Genomic DNA, 18,761 nt, shown 5'->3' on the forward strand with positions numbered 1-18,761 from the left:
AACCCGTAACCATGAGTGAACCTGTAACCTATCACAGTGAGTGAGCCTGTAACTCCTCACTGTGACTGAACCTGTAACCCCTCACTGGGAGTGAGCCTGTAACCCGTCACCGGGAGTGAACCTGTAACCTGTCACAGTGAGTGAACCTATAACCCTTCACTGTAAGTGAACCTGTAACCCATCACCGGGAGTGAGCCTGTAACCCGTCACCATGAGTGAACCTGTAACCTGTCACAGTGAGTGAGCCTGTAACCTGTTAACAGGAGTGAACCCGTAACCCGTCACTGTGAGTGAGCCTGTAACCCGTCACTGTGAGGGAACCTGTAACCCGTCACCATGAGTGAACCTGTAACCGGTCACAGTGAGTGAACCTGTAACCCCTCACTGGGAGTGAGCCTGTAACCCCTCACTGTGAGTGAACCTGTAACCCATCACCGGGAGTGAGCCTGTAACCCATCACCATGAGTGAACCTGTAACCTGTCACAGTGAGTGAACCTGTAACCTGTCACAGTGAGTGAGCCTGTAACCCGTCACAGTGAGTGAACCTGTAACTCCTTACCGGCAGTGAGCCTGTAACCCCTCACCGGGAGTGAGCCTGTAACCCATCACCGGGAGTGAACCTGTAACCTGTCACAGTGAGTGAACCTATAACCCCTCACTGGGAGTGAGCCTGTAACCTGTCACTGTGAGTGAACCTGTAACCCATCACCGGGAGTGAGCCTGTAACCCGTAACCATGAGTGAACCTGTAACCTATCACAGTGAGTGAGCCTGTAACTCCTCACTGTGACTGAACCTGTAACCCCTCACTGGGAGTGAGCCTGTAACCCGTCACCGGGAGTGAACCTGTAACCTGTCACAGTGAGTGAACCTATAACCCTTCACTGTAAGTGAACCTGTAACCCATCACCGGGAGTGAGCCTGTAACCCGTCACCATGAGTGAACCTGTAACCTGTCACAGTGAGTGAGCCTGTAACCTGTTAACAGGAGTGAACCCGTAACCCGTCACTGTGAGTGAGCCTGTAACCCGTCACTGTGAGGGAACCTGTAACCCGTCACCATGAGTGAACCTGTAACCGGTCACAGTGAGTGAACCTGTAACCCCTCACTGGGAGTGAGCCTGTAACCCCTCACTGTGAGTGAACCTGTAACCCATCACCGGGAGTGAGCCTGTAACCCATCACCATGAGTGAACCTGTAACCTGTCACAGTGAGTGAACCTGTAACCTGTCACAGTGAATGAACCTGTAACCCATCACAGTGAGTGAGCCTATAACCCGTAACCATGAGTGAACCTGTAACCTGTCACAGTGAGTGAACCTGCAACCCCTCACTGGGTATGAACTTGTAGCCCATCACCAGGACAGACCCTATAACCCTCCCCGAGGTCCCAGACAGACACTGCTAGTGATGGCACTCACCAGTCAGCTGCTTCCTGAAACCCCGCTCTGCCTGTTGCTGCTAAAGCCTTCTGCCTGTGGAGAGAGACAAAACCCATCAAGTTCTTCACTCTGGCCGTGGCTTTAACCTTGACCGCACCGGCTGCTGATATTGAGATAACAATGTGCATCCTGAGCAGAGAAACGGGCCCTTCGACCCACCCTGCCCATTCTGACCTTCTGTGGCCCTCTGCACTGATCCCATTCCCTGCATTACGTCTTACTACTGACATATCATCTAAAGTCTCTTATAACTTTCACCATATCTGCCTTCAGCACCTCCTCCAGCAGCAAGTTCCAGATGTCATCCACACTATTTCAGTAAAACTTCTTTCTCAGGTTACCTTTAAAACTTATCCCTCTCACCCTAAAACTCGGCCCCTCTGATTTGGACTCGCCGACAGTTCTAGAAAGGAGAGGGTACAGGAAGGGGAAAAGAGAAAACAGAGAGAAGGCCAGAAGAGTGTCAGCAGTAATCCTTGAGGTTTCACATCTCCGGAAGAGCAGGAGGAGGGAGCGACCCTTTAGAAAGTAGAACAAATGTTTACAAAGCTGAACAATGTTCCAGATAGGGTAATACCCAGACTGAGATGCAGCCACCCAGGAGAGGTGATTTCAGAGACAGTTTGGTGGTCGTCAGTGCTGCTCCCTAGTGTTTGCTCAGTTGAAGACAAACTGAATTGTGTTTGTCCGCAGACTTCCATGGGCTTGTTTTTGCCAACAATATCCATGAGCTCAGGAATTTGGGCAATATATATATATTATTTGTGTGTGTGACTAGATGTTCACTGCTACCTTATATATGTGTCTTGTGCTGTGTATGATAGTTAGTACCATGTTTTGTACCTTGACCCAGAGGAACGCTCTCTCATCTGGCTGCATTCTTGGCATTTATGTACAGTTGAGTTTTAAAACTTGAGTTTGAATGTGAAGTCTTTGGATAAACTTGACTAGGGAGCTTATGGTAAAGGAACCCTGAGGAGTCAGTGATCATAATCTCAAAGAATTCACGCTGAAGGTGAAGTCTTGGGAAAGGTAGAGATGCAGAGAGGATGTGCGGGGTCTGCAACCTTTCAACATGGATGTCACAGGGCAAGGACATTCCCACGGTTAGAGGTCTATATACAATGTTCGGTGTGGAGCCAGAGGATGGGAGGTTGCTGCTGTTAAGGGGAGAAAGGAATCGGCTGAGTGACATCGGATCTGTCTAACATCTCTGGAACAAATTCTGAACGCCATAAGCTGCCACTTAGAGACTCGCCGGTAACCGAGTCAGTCAGTATGGATTTGGTAGAGAAGCCTCAGACTTGAACATGGACTTTAGAAAGTAACAAGGCAGGTCAATAAAACCTACACAAACTTTGATGAGACAGTTGATGCCCCATGTCACAAACAAGAGAAAACCTGCAGATGCTGGAAATCCAAGCAACGTGCACAACATGCTGGAGGAACTCAGGCAGCATGTATGGGTAAGAGCACAGTCGATGTTTCAGGCTGACAGCCTTCAGCAGGACTGGAGAAAAGGATATGAAGAGTAGAATTAAAAGGTGGTGAGAGGGGAGAGAGAAACACAAGGTGATAGGTGAAACCGGGATAGGGGGAGGGATGAAGTAAAGAGCTGCACCAATGCAGTCGTCGATGTAGTGTGGGAAAAATGGGAGGCAGACAGCAGTGTAGGGTTGGAGCATAATCTGTTCCATGTAGCTAACAAAAAGGCAGGCATAGCTGGGAACCATGCAAGTCCCCGTGGCTACACCTTTTGTTTGAAGGAAATGGGGGGAGCTAAAAGAGAAATTATTAAGAGTGAGGATAAGTTCTGCTAAATGGAGGAAGTGGTGGTGGAGGGGAACTGGTTGGGTCAGGTGTCCAGAAAGAGCACACTGTCTCTGTCTCTGGAGACAGTGTATCCACCGATGTCCATTATAAACCCACGGACACTCACAGCTACCTGGACTGTACCTCGTCCCACCCTGCTACTTGTAAAAATGCCATCCACTTCTCTCAATTCCTCCGTCTCCACCGCATCTGCTCTCAGGATGAGGCTTTTCATTCTAGAACAAAGGAGATGACCTCCTTCTTCAAAGAAAGGGGCTTCCCTTCCTCCACCATCAACGCTGCCCTCAACTGCATCTCTTCAATTTCACTGACGTCTGCTCTCACCCCATCCTCCTGTCACGCTACCAGGGATAGGGTATGTCTCGTCCTCACCTACCACCCCACCAGCCTCCATGTCCAGCATATAATTCTCTGAACTTCCGCCACCTCCAACAGGATCCCACTACCAAGCCCATTTTCCCTCTCCACCCCACCCACATTTTGCTTTCTACAGGGATCACTCCCTACACGACTCCCTTGTCCATTCATCCCTCCCCCTGATCTCCCAGTGGCTCTTATCCTTGCAAGTGGAGCAAGTACTACACCTGGCCCTACACCTCCTCCCTCAATATCATTCAGAGCCCCAAACAGGCCTTCCAGGTGAGGCGACACTTCACCTGTGAGTCTGTTGGGGTCATTTTCTGTGTCCGGTGCTCCCGGTGTGGCCTCCTGTATATCGGGGAGACCCGACATAGATTGGGAGACCATTTTGTCGAGCACTTATGTTTTGTCCACCAGAAGAAGCATGGTCTCCCAGTGGCCCATTTTAATTCCACTTCCCATTCCCATTCTGATATGTCCATCCATGGTCTCCTCTACTGTCATGATGAAGCCACACTCAGGTTGGAGGAACAACACCTTGTATTCCATCTGGGTAGCCTCCAACCTGATGGCAAGAACATTGATTTTTCAAACTTCTGGTAATGCCCCTCCTCCTCTTCCCCTTTCCCTCTCTCTTTGCCCATCCATCACCTCTCTCTAGTGCTCCTCCCCACTTTTCTTTCTTCCATGGCCTTCTCTCCTCTCCTATTTGACTCCCCCCTTCTCCAGCCCTCTGTCTCTTTCAACAAACAACTTCCCAGCTCATTATTTCATCCCTCCCCCTCCCATTTTCACCTATCTTCATGTGCTTCTCTCTTCCCCCACCACCCCCAGCTTTTAAATCTACTCCTCATCTTTTGTTCTCCAGTTCTACCAAAGGGTTTCAGCCCAAGACGTCAACTGTACTTTTTCCATAGAAGCTGCCTGGCCTGCTGAGTTCCTCCAGCATTTTCTGTGTGTTGCTTTGATGTCCATGTGACAGGTTGGTCAACACAGTAAAAGCCATGGGAATTGAGGGAGTGGTGAACTGAGTCCAAGGTCAGTGGTCAACAGGCCAGCAGTGGGGATACTCCCCTGCTGTGGACAACAGTCTCAGCTCTGACTGTGATAACTGGTTTAGATAGGGGCACTATGTATGGGAGAAATAATCACCCCCACCCGCCCTGTCTGAGGTGATGCTGACTGTCTGGGAAACTGGTTGAACCTGAGGGTGAGTGAGCTTGCTCAGAGTACGTGGGGCTTGCTGAGGGTGGGCAAAGCTTGCTGAGGAAGGGCGGGGCTAGATGAGGATGGGTGGAGTTTGATTAGGGTGGGTGGAGTCCCTGTGAAGGGGTGGGGCTAGATGAGGATGGGTGGAGTTTGATTAGGGTGGGCGGAGTCCCTGTGAAGGGGCGGGGCTAGATGAGGGTGGGTGGAGTTTGATTAGGGTGGGCGGAGTCCCTGTGAAGGGGCGGGGCTAGATGAGGATGGGTGGAGTTTGATTAGGGTGGGCAGAGCTCCCTGTGAATAGGCGGGGCTAGATGAGGATGAGTGGAGTTTGATTAGGGTGGGCGGAGTCCCTGTGAAGGGGCGGGGCTAGATGAGGGTGGGTGGAGTTTGATTAGGGTGGGCAGAGCTCCCTGTGAATAGGCGGGGCTAGATGAGGATGGGTGGAGTTTGATTAGGGTGGGCGGAGTCCCTGTGAAGGGGCGGGGCTAGATGAGGGTGGGTGGAGTTTGATTAGGGTGGGCGGAGTCCCTGTGAATAGGCGGGGCTAGATGAGGATGGGTGGAGTTTGATTAGGGTGGGCGGAGTCCCTGTGAAGGGGCGGGGCTAGATGAGGGTGGGTGGAGTTTGATTAGGGTGGGCGGAGTCCCTGTGAAGGGGCGGGGCTAGATGAGGGTGGGTGGAGTTTGATTAGGGTGGGTGGAGTCCCTGTGAATGGGCGGGGCTAGATGAGCAGTGGGAATCAGAATCAGGTTTATTGTCACCAGCATGTGACGTGAAATTTGTTAACTTAGCAGCAGCAGTTCAATGTAATACATAATGTAGCAGACAGAACACAAGTAATAATATTAATAAATAAAATTTTAAAATATAATAAAAAATAAATCAATTACAGTAAATGTGTATTGAATAGATTTTTAAAAAGTGCGAAAACAGAAATACGGTACATTAAAAGAGTGAGGCAGTATCCAAGGGTTTAATGTCCATTTAAGAATCGGATAGCAGAAGGTAAAAAGCTGTTCCTAAGTTGCTGAGTGTGTGCCTTCAGGCTTCTGTACCTCCTACCTGATGGTAACAGTGAGAAAAGGGCATGCCCTGGGTGCTGGAGGTCCTTAGTAATGGACGCTGCCTTTCTGAGACACCGCTCCCTAAAGATGCCCTGGGTACTTTGTAGGCTAGTGCCCAAGATGGAGCTGACTAGATTTACAACCTTCTGCAGCTTCTTTCGGTCCTGTGCAGTAGCCCCTCCATACCAGACAGTGATACAAATGCTTGCCACAGTACATCTAGAAGTCTTTGAGTTTTTGAGAAGAGGCGGAGGACGAGCTTGCTCCCAGAGAGGTAAGGCCCGGTAATTGTCTTTAATTAATTAATTAAATTAACTTAGGAGTTGGTAATGGAGGCAGTAGACAGGGCAGTCAAGTGCTCTGATTGTAGGATGTGGGGAGTCAGGGCGAGCACAATTGTCCCCGATAACTACGCCTGTAAAAGGTGCATCCAGCTGCAGCTCCTGACAAACCGAGTTAGGGAGCTGGATGAACTTCGGATCATTCGGAAGGCAGAGGGAGAAATAGAGAGGAGTTACAGGGAAATAGTCGCCCCTAAGAGTCAGGAGACAGGTAGCTGGGTGACTGTCAGGAGAGGGAAGGGGAATAGACAGAATGAGCAGAGCACCCCTGTGGCCGTCCCCACCAATAATAAGTACATCATTTTGGATACTGTTGATGAGGATGACCTACCAGGGACAAGTTGCAGTGGTTGCGTCTCTGGCACTGAGACTGGACCCTCAGCTCAGAAGGGAAGGAGGGAAAAGAGGAGAGCAGTAGTGATAGGGGATTCGATAGTTATGGGGACAGATAAGAGATTCTGTGGGAGAGATCAAGAATTCCGGATGGTCTGTTGCCTCCCCGGTGCCAGGGTCCGCGATATCGCGGATCGAGTTCTCGGTATTCTCAGGAGAGAGGGTGAGCAGCCAGATGTCATCGTCCACGTGGGGACCAGCGACGTAGATAGGAGTAGGGATGAGGTCCTGAAGAAGGAATATAGGGGGTTAGTAAAGAAGTTAAAAAGCAGGGCCTCAAGGGTGGTAATCTCGGGATTGCTGCCTGTGCCACGAGACAGAGAGGGTAGGAACAGGAAGTTATGGCAGATGAATGCGTGGCTGAAGATTTGGTGCAGGGGGCGGGGGTTCAGATTTCTGGATCATTGGGATCTCTTCTAGGGAAGGTCTGACCTGTACAAAAATGACGGGCTGCACCTGAACTGGAAAGGGATCCTGGCGGGCAGGTTTGCTAGAGCTGTTGGGGAGGGTTTAAACTAGTTTGGCAGGGGGGTGGGAATCAGAATGTGAGAGCAGAGATTAGGGTAGAAGGACAAGGATATGACGGTATGTGTTCTGAGTTGGTGAGGAAGGACAGGCAGGGGACAAAACATAAATATAGCCAGTTAGAGGGGTTGAACTGTGTCTATTTCAATGCTAGGAGTATTAGGAATAAAGGGGATGAACTTACAGTATGGATCAGTACGTGGAACTACGATGTTGTGGCTGTTACTGAAACTTGGCTGGAGGAAGGGCAGGATTGGCTGATGCAGGTACCGGGGTTTAGGTGTTTAAAAGGAATAGGATGGGAGGTAGAAAGTGGGGGGGGGGAGTAGCATTACTGGTCAGGATAGTATCACGGCTATAGAAAGGGAGGAGGCTGCAGAGGGAGTGTCCACTGAGTCGGTGTGGGTGGAAGTCAGAAATAGGAAGGGATCAATCACTGTGATGGGAGTAGTCGATAGGCCTCTAAATAGCCCTCGGGACACCGAGGAGCAGATAAGCAGGAAGATTTTAGAATGATGCAGGAAATACAGGGTTGTGGTTATGGGTGATTTCAACTTCCCTCATATTGACTGGCACCTCCTGACTGCAAGGGGGATAGGTGGGGCTGAATTTGTCAGGTGTGTTCAGGAAGGATTCCTGACACAGTATGTGGACTGGCCGTCGAGAGGAGAGGCCATACTGGATCTAGTTCTGGGTAATGAACCTGGTCAGGTGGCAGACCTCTTGGTGTGGGAGCATTTTGGTGGGAGTGACCACAACTCCCTTAGCTTCAGCATAGCTATGGAAAAGGATAAAAACAGACAAAGTGGGAAATTGCTTAACTGGGGAAGGGCTAACTATGAAGGGATGAGGCAGGAACTAGCGACAGTAAATTGGAAACAGATGCTCAAGGGTGAAAGCACAGAAGTAATGTGGAGGAAGTTTAGGGACCACTTGGGCTGGGTTCAGGATAGGTTTGTCCCACTGAGACAAGGAAAAAATGGTAGGAAAAGGGAACCGTGGCTGATGAAACACGTGAGGCAACTCGTCAAGAGGAAGAAGGAAGCATATATTAGATATAAGAAGCAGGAATCAGGAAGGGCTCATGAGAAATATAGGGTAGCCAGGAAGGAGCTTAAGAAAGGACTTAGGAGAGCTCGAAGGGGGCATGAGAAGGCCTTGGCATGTAGGATTAAGGAGAACCCCAAGGCATTCTATGCGTATGTGAAGAACAGAAGGATGACAAGAATGAAGATGGGGCCGCTAAAGGATAAAGAAGACAACGTGCCTGGAGGTGGAGGAGGTTGGGGAGGTCCTAAATGAATACTTTACTTCAGTATTCACAAGTGAAAAGGACCTTGATCAGGGTGATGTCGAAATAGAACAGGCCTGTGTGCTGGACAATGTGGAGATTAAGGAAGAAGAAGTGTTGGATCTTCTTAAAAGCATCAAGATTGATAAGCCCCCAGGGCTGGATGTGATATACCCCAGGTTGCTGTGGGAAGTGAGAGAAGAGATCGCTGGAGCAGTAGCTATGATCTTTCAATCCTCTTTGGCTGCAGGGGAGGGGCCGGAGGATTGGAGAATGGCAAATGTAGTTCCCTTGTTTAGAACATAGAACATAGAATAGTACAGCACAGTACAGGCCCTTCGGCCCACAATGTTGTGCCGACCCTCAAACCCTGCCTCCCATATAAGCCCCCACCTTAAATTCCTCCATATACCTGTCTAGTAGTCTCTTAAACTTCACTAGTGTATCTGCCTCCACCACTGACTCAGGCAGTGCATTCCACACACCAACCACTCTCTGAGTAAAAAACCTTCCTCTAATATCCCCCTTGAACTTCCCACCCCTTACCTTAAAGCCATGTCATCTTGTATTGAGCAGTGGTGCCCTGGGGAAGGGGTGCTGGCTATCCACGCTATCTATTCCTCTTATTATCTTGTACACCTCTATCATGTCTCCTCTCATCCTCCTTCTCTCCAAAGAGTAAAGCGCTAGCTCCCTTAATCTCTGATCATAATGCATACTTTCTAAACCAGGCAGCATCCTGGTAAATCTCCTCTGTACCCTTTCCAATGCTTCCACATCCTCCCTATAGTGAGGTGACCAGAACTGGACACAGTACTCCAAGTGTGGCCTAACCAGAGTTTTATAGAGCTGCATCATTACATCGCGACTCTTAAACTCTATCCCTCGACTTATGAAAGCTAACACCCCATAAGCTTTCTTACCTACCCTATCCACCTGTGAGGCAACTTTCAGGGATCTGTGGACATGTACCCCCAGATCCCTCTGCTCCTCCACACTACTAAGTATCCTGCCATTTACTTTGTACTCTGCCTTGGAGTTTGTCCTTCCAAAATGTACCACCTCACACTTCTCTGGGTTGAACTCCATCTGCCACTTTTCAGTCCACTTCTGCATCCTATCAATGTCTCTCTGCAATCTTTGACAATCCTCTACACTATCTACAACACCACCAACCTTTGTGTCATCTACAAACTTGCCAACCCACCCTTCTATCCCCATATCCAGGTCGTTAATAAAAATCCGAAAAGTAGAGGTCCCAGAACAGATCCTTGTGGGACACCACTAGTCACAATCCTCCAATCTGAATGTACTCCCTCCACCACAACCCTCTGCCTTCTGCAGGCAAGCCAATTCTGAATCCACCTGGCCAAACTTCCCTGGATCCCATGCCTCCTGACTTTCTGAATAAGCCTACCCTGTGGAACTTGTCAAATGCCTTACTAAAATCCATATAGATCACATCCACTGCACTACCCTCATCTATATACCTGGTCACCTCCTCAAAGAACTCTATCAGGCTTATTAGACACGATCTGCCCTTCACAAAGCCATGCTGACTGTCCCTGATCAGACCATGATTCTCTAAATGCCTATAGATCCTATCTCTAAGAATCTTTCCCAACAGCTTCCCCACCACAGACGTAAGGCTCACTGGTCTATAATTACCTGGACTATCTCTACTACCTTTTTTGAACAAGGGGACAACATTCGCCTCCCTCCAATCCTCCAGTCCTATTCCCGTGGACAATGAGGACATAAAGATCCTAGCCAGAGGCTCAGCAATCTCTTCTCTCGCCTCATGGAGCAGCCTGGGGAATATTCCGTCAGGCCCCGTGGACTTATCTATCCTAATATATTTTCACAACTCCAACACCTCCTCTCCCTTAATATCAGCATGCTCCAGAACATCAACCTCACTCATATTGTCCTCACCATCATCAAGTTCCCTCTCATTGGTGAATACCGAAGAGAAGTATTCATTGAGGACCTCGCTCACTTCCACAGCCTCCAGGCACATCTTCCCACCTTTATCTCTAATCGGTCCTACCTTCACTCCTGTCATCCTTTCTTTCTTCACATAATTGAAGAATGCCTTGGAGTTTTCATTTACCCTACTCACCAAGGCCTTCTCATGCCCCCTTCTTGCTCTTCTCAGCCCCTTCTTAAGCTCCTTTCTTGCTTCCCTATATTCCTCAATAGACCCATCTGATCCTTGCTTCCTAAACCTCATGTATGCTGCCTTCTTCCTCCTGACTAGATTTTCCACCTCACTTGTCACCCATGGTTCCTTCACCCTACCATTCTTTATCTTCCTCACCGGGACAAATTTATCCCTTACATCCCGCAAGAGATCTCTAAACATCGACCACATGTCCATAGTACATTTCCCTGCAAAAACATCATCCCAATTCACACCCACAAGTTCTAGCCTGATAGCCTCATAATTTGCCCTTCCCCAATTAAAAATGTTCCAGTCCTCTTTGATTCTATCCTTTTCCATGATAATTATAAAGGCCAGGGAGTGGTGGTCACTGTCCCCCAGATGCTCACCCACTGAGAGATCTGTAACCTGACCTGGTTCATTACCTAGTACTAGATCTAGTATGGCATTCCCCCTGGTTGGCCTGTCCACATACTGTGACAGGAATCCATCCTGGACACACTTAACAAACTCTGCCCCATCTAAACCCTTGGAACTAATCAGGTGCCAATCAATATTAGGGAAGTTAAATTCACCCATGATAACAACCCTGCTATTTTTGCACCTTTCCAAAATCTGCCTCCCAATCTGCTCCTCGGTATCCCTGCTGCTACCAGGGGGCCTATAGAATACCCCCAGTAGAGTAACTGCTCCCTTCCAGTGTCTGAATTCCACCCATACTGACTCAAAAGAGGATCCTGCTACATTACCCACCCTTTCTGTAGCTGTAATAGTATCCCTGACCAGTAATGCCACCCTCCTCCCCTTCTCTCCTCTCTATCCATTTAAAAAAGGTAATAGGGAGAATCCTGGGAACTATAGACCGGTGAGTCTTACGTTGGTGGTCTGCAAACTATTGGAAAGGATTCTTAAGGATAGGATCTACGAGCATTTGGAGAAGTACAGTCTACTCAAGGATAGTCAACATGGCTTTGTGGAGGGAAGGTCGTGCCTCATGGGCTAATTGAGTTTTTTGAAGAGGTAACAAAAGAAATTGATGAAGGTAGGGTGGTAGATGTGGTCTACATGGATTTTAGCAAGGTATTTGACAAGGTCCCCCATGAGAGACTCATCCAGAGAGTTTTGAGGCATGGGATCAGTGGAACATTGGCTGTTTGGATAAAAAATTGGCTTACAGGAAGAAAGCAGAGGGTAGTAGTGGAAGGAAAGTATTCTGTCTGGAGGTCGGTGACTAGTGGAGTGTCACAAGGATCTGTCCTGGGACCCCTGCTCTTTGTGATTTTCATAAATGACCTGGATGAAGATGCGGAAGGATGGGTGAGTAAGTTTGCGGATGACACGAAGATTGGAGAAGTCGTGGATGGAGCTGTGGGTTGTCAAAGGTTACAAGAGGATAGAGACAGGATGCAGAGTCGGGCAGAAAAGTGGCAGATGGAGTTCAATCCGGGTAAGTGTGAGGAGATGCATTTTGGAAGGACAAACTAGAAGGCTGAGAACAGGGTTAATGGTCGGTTACTTAAGAGTGTGGATGAACAGAGGGACCTTGGGGTTCAAATCCATACATTCCTCAAGGTCGCTGCACAGGTTGATAGGATAGTTAAGAAGGCCTCTGGGATGCTAGGCTTCATTAATATAGGGGGATTGAGTTCAAGAGTAGAGAGGTCATGTTGCAACTCTACAAATCTCTGGTGAGACCACACTTAGAGTATTATGTTCAGTTCTGGTCACCTCATTATAGGAAGGATGTGGAAGCTATGGAGAGGGTGCAGAGGAGATTTACCAGGATGTTGCCTGGATTGGAAAACAAGTCTTATGAGGCAAGGTTAGCAGAGCTGGGACTTTTCTCTTTGGAGTGTAGAAGGATCAGAGGGAACTTGATAGAGGTCTACAAGATTATGAGAGGCATAGATAGGGTGGATAGCCAGTACCTGTTTCCCAGGGCATGAATAGCAAACACCAGAGGGCATATGTACAAAGTTAAGGGAGGGAAGTTTAGGGGAGACATCAGAGGTAATTTTTTTACACAGAGGCTTGAGGGTGCCTGGAATGACTTGCCAGGGATGGTAGTGGAGGCTAAAATATTAGGGGTATTTAAGAGCCTCTTGGACAGGCACATGGATGAAAGGAAAATAGAGGGTTACGGGGTAGTGTGGGTTTAGTACGTTTTTTAAAAGGAATATATGGGTCGGCACAACATCGAGGGCCGAAGGGCCTGTACTGTGCTGTAGTATTCTAGTGTCTAGTGTCTAGTATTTGTTGACATGCCAAATCGCTTCAAACTCCTAATAAAGTATGGCCGCTGTCTTGCCTTCTTTATAACTGCATCGATATGTTGGGACCAGGTTAGATCCTCAGAGATCTTGACACCCAGGAACTTGAAGCTGCTCACTCTCTCCATGTCTGATCGCTCTATGAGGATTGGTATGTGTTCCTTCGTCTTACCCTTCCTGAAGTCCACAATCAGCTCTTTCGTCTTACTGACATTGAGTGCCAGGTTGTTGTTGCGACACCACTCCACTAGCTGACATATCTCACTCCTGTTCGCCCTCTCAACTCCATCTGAGATTCTATCAACAATTCTGTTGTCAGCACATTTATAGATGGTAATTGAGCTATGCCTAGCCACACAGTCATGGGTATAGAGAGAGTAGAGCAGTGGGCTGAGCACACACCCCTGAGGGTCAGCGAGGAGGAGATATTATCACCAATCTGCACAGATTAGACCATAAGATCATAAGATATAGGCCATTTGGCCCATTGAGTCATGCACTGATCCAATTCTTCCAGCCAGCCACACTCCCCTACTTTCACCCCATACCCTTTGATGCCCTGGGGAATCAAGAACCTATCTGTCTCTGCCTTAAATACACCCAATGACTTGGCCTCCATAGCCACTTGTGGCAATAAATTCCACAGATTTACACCATCTGACGAAAGTAATTTCTCCGCATCTCTGTTCTAAATGGATGTCCTTCAATCCTGAAGTTGTGCTCTCTTATCCTAAAATCCTCTACCATGGAAAATAACTTTGCCATATCTAACCTGTTCAGGTCTTCTAACATTCGGAATGTTTCTATGAGATCCCGCCTCATTCTCCGGAACTCCAGGGAATACAGCCCAAGAACTGCCAGACATTCCTCATACGGTAACCCTCTCATTCCTGGATCATTCTCGTGAATCTTCTCTGAACCCTGTCCAATGTCAGTATGTCCCTTCTAAAATAAGGAGCCCAAAACTGCACACAATACTCAAAGTGTAGCCTTACGAGTGCCTTATAGAGCCTCAACATCACATCCCTGCTCCTATACTCTATTCCTCTAGAAATGAATGCCAACATTGCATTCGCCGCCTTCACCACCGACTCAACCTGGAGGTTAACCTTTAGGGTATCCTGCACAAGGACTCCCAAGTCCCTTTGCATCTCTGCATTTTGATTGTGGTCTTCTGCTTAGGAAGTCGAGCATCCAACTGCAGAGAGAGGTACAGAGGCCCAGGTTCTGCAATTTCTCAATCAGGGTTGTGGGAATGATGGTATTAAATGCTGAGCTATAGTCAATGAACAGCATCCTGACATAAGTGTTTGTATTGTCCAGGTGACCTAAAACCCTGTGAAGAGCCATTGAGATTGCATCTGCCGTTGACCTATTGTGGCGATAGGCAAATTGCAATGGGTCCAGGTCCTTGCTGAGGCAGGAGTTCAGTCTAATCATGACCAACCCCTCAAAGCATTTCATCACTGTCGATGTGAGTGCTACCAGGCGATAGTCATTTAGGCAGCCCACATTATTCTTCTCAGGCACTGGTATAATTGTTGCCTTTTTGAAGCAAGTGGGAACTTCCACCCATAGCAGTGAGGGGTTGAAAATGTCCTTGAATACTCCACTAGTTGGTTGGCACAGGTTTTCAGAGCCTTACCAGGTACTCCATCAGGTCCTTCCACCTTGCAAGGGTTCACTCTCTTTAAAGCCAACCTAACATCAGTCTCTGAGACAGAAATCACAGGGTCATCAGGTGCAGCAGGGATCTTCACAGCTGTAGTTGTGTTCGCCTTTTCAAAGCGGGCATAGAGGGCATTGAGTTCTTCTGATAGTGAAGCATCACTGCCATTCATGCTATTGGGTTTCGCTTTATAGGAAGTAATGTCTTGCAAACCCTGCCAGAGTTGTCATACATCCGAAGTTACCTCCAACCTCGTTCAAAATTGTCCCTTCGCCCTTGAAATAGCCCTCCACAAATCATACCTGGTTTTCTCGTACAGGCCTGGGTCACCAGACTTGAATGCCACAGATCTAGCCTTCAGCAGACGACGTACCTCCTGGTTCATCCACGGCTTTTGGTTTGGGAAAGTACAGTAAGTCTTTGTAGGCACCCACTCATCCACACAGGTTTTAATGAAGTTGGTAACAACTGCAGCATACTCATCCAGGTTCGAAGATGAATCCCTGAATACTGTCCAGTCACCGATTCAAAGCAGTCCTGTAAGCATTCCTCTGCTTCCCTTGTCCATACCTTCTTGGTCCTTACTACTGGTGCTGCAGTCTCCAGTATATGTCTATACTCAGGGAGTAGAAGTACAGCCAGGTGATCAGACTTCTCGAAGTGAGGGCGTGGAATACAGTAGCTCAGTAGGCATTCTTGATGGTGGTGTAACAATGGTCCGGTGGGTTGCTCCCTCTGGTATTGTAAGTGATCTGCTGATGGTAATTGTTTCATGAATTTTTCAGACTGGCCCGGTTAAAATCTCCCAAAACAATGGTGAAGGCGTTAGAGTGTGCTGTTTTGTACATGTTGATCCATAATGGAATTGGTGGCTTTGTGGCAAAGTTTGCAGATGATATGAAGATAGGTGGAGGGGTAGGTTGCAGCAGGACTTAGACAAATTGACAAATGGGCAAAAAGTGTCAGATGGAATACAGCATTGGGAAATGTATGATAATGCATTTGGTAAAAGGAACAATAGTCTGGACTATTATCCAAATGGGGAGAAGGTTCAAACATCAGAGGTGCAGAGGAACTTAGGAGTCCTCGTGCAAGACTCCCAGAAGGTTCAATTACAGGCTGTGTCTGTGGTAAAGAAGGCAAATGCAAATGCAATGTTGCCATTTATTTCAAGGGGAATTGAATATAGAAGCAAGGAGATAATGCTGAGTTTTATAGGACACAAGTCAGGCCACACAGTGTATTCTCAACAGCTTTGAGCCCCATATCTCAGGAAGGATGTGTTGTCATTGGAGAGAGGCCAGAGGAGGTTCTCGAGGATGATTTCAGGAATTAAGGAGTTAGCAAATGGGAAGCGTTTGGCAGCTTTGGGCCTGCACTCACTGGAAATTTGAAGAATGTGGGTGGATCATTTCCTGATTGGTCAGGGCATCAAAGGATATGATGAGAAGGCAGGTCTATGGCATTGAGAGGGATCTGGGATCATCCATGATGGAACAGCAGAACAGACTCGATGGGCTGAATGGCCTAATGCTGCTCCTATGTCCTATGGATGTCAGACACAGACACACACGCACACACACATAGGCAGAAATACATAGACACATACAGACATACACTGAGACACACAAACACTCTTTCACACACACATACCTACACACACACACACACACACACACACACACACACACACACACTCACTCACTCACTCACACAAACACACACACACTCATAACAAGGGGAATTGAGTATAAGAGCAAAGAGGTCCTTCTGCAGCTGTACAGGGCCCTGGTGAGACCACACCTGGAGTACTGTGTGCAGTTTTGGTCTCCAAATTTGAGGAAGGACATCCTTGCTATTGAGGGAGTGCAGCGTAGGTTCACAAGGTTAATTCCCGGGATGGCGGGACTGTCATATGTTGAAAGATTGGAGTGACTGGGCTTGTATACTCTGGAATTTGGAAGGCTGAGAGGGGATCTTATTGAAACATATTAAATTATTAAGGGATTGGACATGCTGGAGGCAGGAAGCATGTTCCCGCTGATGGGTGAGTCCAGAACCAGAGGCCACAGTTTAAGAATAAGGGGTAGGCCATTTAGAACAGAATTGAAGAAAAACTTTTTCACCCAGAGAGTGGTGGATATATGGAATGCTCTGCCCCAGAAGGCTGTGGAGGCCAAGTCTCGGGATGCTTTCAAGAAAGAGATGGATAGAGCTCTTAAAGATAGTGGAATCAAAGGTTATGAGGATAAGGCAGAAACTGGATACTGATAGTGGATGATCAGCCATGATCACAGTGAATGGTGGTGCTGGCTCAAAGGGCTGAATGGCCTACTCCTGCACCTATTGTCTATTATCACACACAAACACACACACACTCACTAAGACACACACACACACTCACTCACACACACACACACACTCACTAACACACACACACTCACTCACTCACTCACACACACTAACACACACACACACACTGCAGCGTGGCCAACTTCTAACTTCAGACCAATTCCGTTACCTCGTTTCACAGAAAACCCCCAGACTCTGGGAAAATCGGTCAACAATGTAGGTTTAGTTCCAATTTAGAAAAATCGGCGCCATAGTTCCCAGTCAGGAGCCGCCGACTGTTGGAATTATAGTCGGTTACTTCTTAACGTCGGCATCGGCAGTGCTCTAAACTCCACATGTATGATGGTTGATGGCTGGCCGAGAATCGGCTTTGAACTGGTGAATTCTGAAGGTTTCTGAAACCATCTTTACGGGCGAATCGTGGAGCGCCATGAGTTGTTCTGTCTCCGTCACGGAATGATTCGAGGCAGGCTGAGCCATTCTGCCCGTCGTTCCCTTCTGTCTCCACTCTCAGTCCCATTCCTGCCCCCAAGATCACCTGTTGACCCACTTACTATACCCGATTGTGGATAATTTTCATCAGCCCCACTCCCCTCCCGCTAATCTCTGAACTACTGAAATTGTGCGCAAACATCTCCCCCACAAAGACCCCCTAAAACGGGCAGATTTCTGAGGCTGGGAGATGGGATCTCCGGCTACTTACGCGAGTGGTTCCGGGAAGCCCTGGGAAAGGAGAGAGTCCAGCAGGCTCGGCGCGGTCCTGCTCTGAATCCGAGACTGGCTGGGAAACGGAGTCTTGCCTGCAAACTCCGCCATCTCACTCCCTCCCTCCCTCCCCAGCGGCACCGGGGAACCTCACCAACACCGACTTCCTGTCGCTGCAGCCGGCACTGACACAGACTTGCTGAAAGTGGGGTTCATCAGGGAGAAAGCTACATTTCATATACGCCAGAACCTCGTCTCAAAAACAGTTACTTTCCCCTGACCAACACCTCCATCCTCTAACCCACCCCTCCACACCCCAAACACCACCTTATGTGCAGACACTCCTGTGCCGAGTTAAGGGTCTCGACCCGAAACGACGACTGTTTATTCTTTTCCACAGATGCTGCCTGACCTGCTGAGTTCCTCCAGCATTTTGTGTGTTTTACCTCCTGTGCCTAGCGTCACTTTATGGACACACAATCAATCTGCGTATACAGTACGCTGTCTGATGTATTTATATTTTTGTGGTGATGATTATTATTAGCGTTCTGTATTTTATTGTGGGTTTTTTTGCGCTACAATGATTTCATTCTCCTTTACGCTTGGGTACTGGAAATGACATTAAACAATCTTGGAGAACCTGTTGTGTTCCCCCAGCATTCTGTGAGCTGAAGAACCGGAGCTGGTCCGTGGCCTCTGTCCACCAAATCGGCTCCCCGAAGGCTTAAACAGACTCGACACTGGTCAGTCTATGAGATTGCGTGGTTAGACTATGAGGAGAGATTGAGTTGCCTGGGACTGTACTCACTGGAATTCAGGAGAATGAGAGGAGATCTCATAGAAACATATAAAATTATGAAAGGGATAAATAAGATAGAGGCAGGAAAGTTGTTTCCACTGGAAGGTGAGACTAGAACTAGGGGACATAGCCTCAAGATTCGGGGGAGTAGATTTAGGACAGAGATGCGGAGGAACTGCTTTTCCCAAAGAATGGTGAATCTATGGAATTCTCTGCCCATTGAAGCAGTGGAGGCTACCTCAGTAAATATATTTAAGGCAAGGTTGGATAGATTTTTGCATAGCTGGGAATGAAGGGTTATGTGGAAAAGGCAGGTAGGTGGAGACGAGTCCATGATCAGATC

General features: G+C 48.1%; 1 protein-coding gene across 1 annotated transcript in view; it reads right to left on the reverse strand.

Annotated features, from left to right (window-relative positions):
- The window catches only part of LOC140198785 (ubiquitin-associated and SH3 domain-containing protein A-like), a 96,559-nt gene extending 78,819 nt beyond the window's left edge, over positions 1-17,740 (reverse strand). Inside the window, exons 1-2 of the mRNA XM_072259811.1 lie at positions 17,618-17,740; positions 1,423-1,476 (exon numbers count right to left, since the gene is read on the reverse strand). Coding sequence (XP_072115912.1) covers positions 1,423-1,476; positions 17,618-17,730 — 167 coding nt within the window. The 5' untranslated portion in view covers positions 17,731-17,740. The remainder of the gene's footprint in view (positions 1-1,422; positions 1,477-17,617) is intronic.
- Between the last annotated feature and the right edge of the window lie 1,021 nt (positions 17,741-18,761).

Source organism: Mobula birostris, chromosome 6 (genome assembly GCF_030028105.1).
Source record: "Mobula birostris isolate sMobBir1 chromosome 6, sMobBir1.hap1, whole genome shotgun sequence".
In the NCBI taxonomy this organism is placed as follows: Eukaryota; Metazoa; Chordata; class Chondrichthyes; order Myliobatiformes; family Myliobatidae; genus Mobula; species Mobula birostris.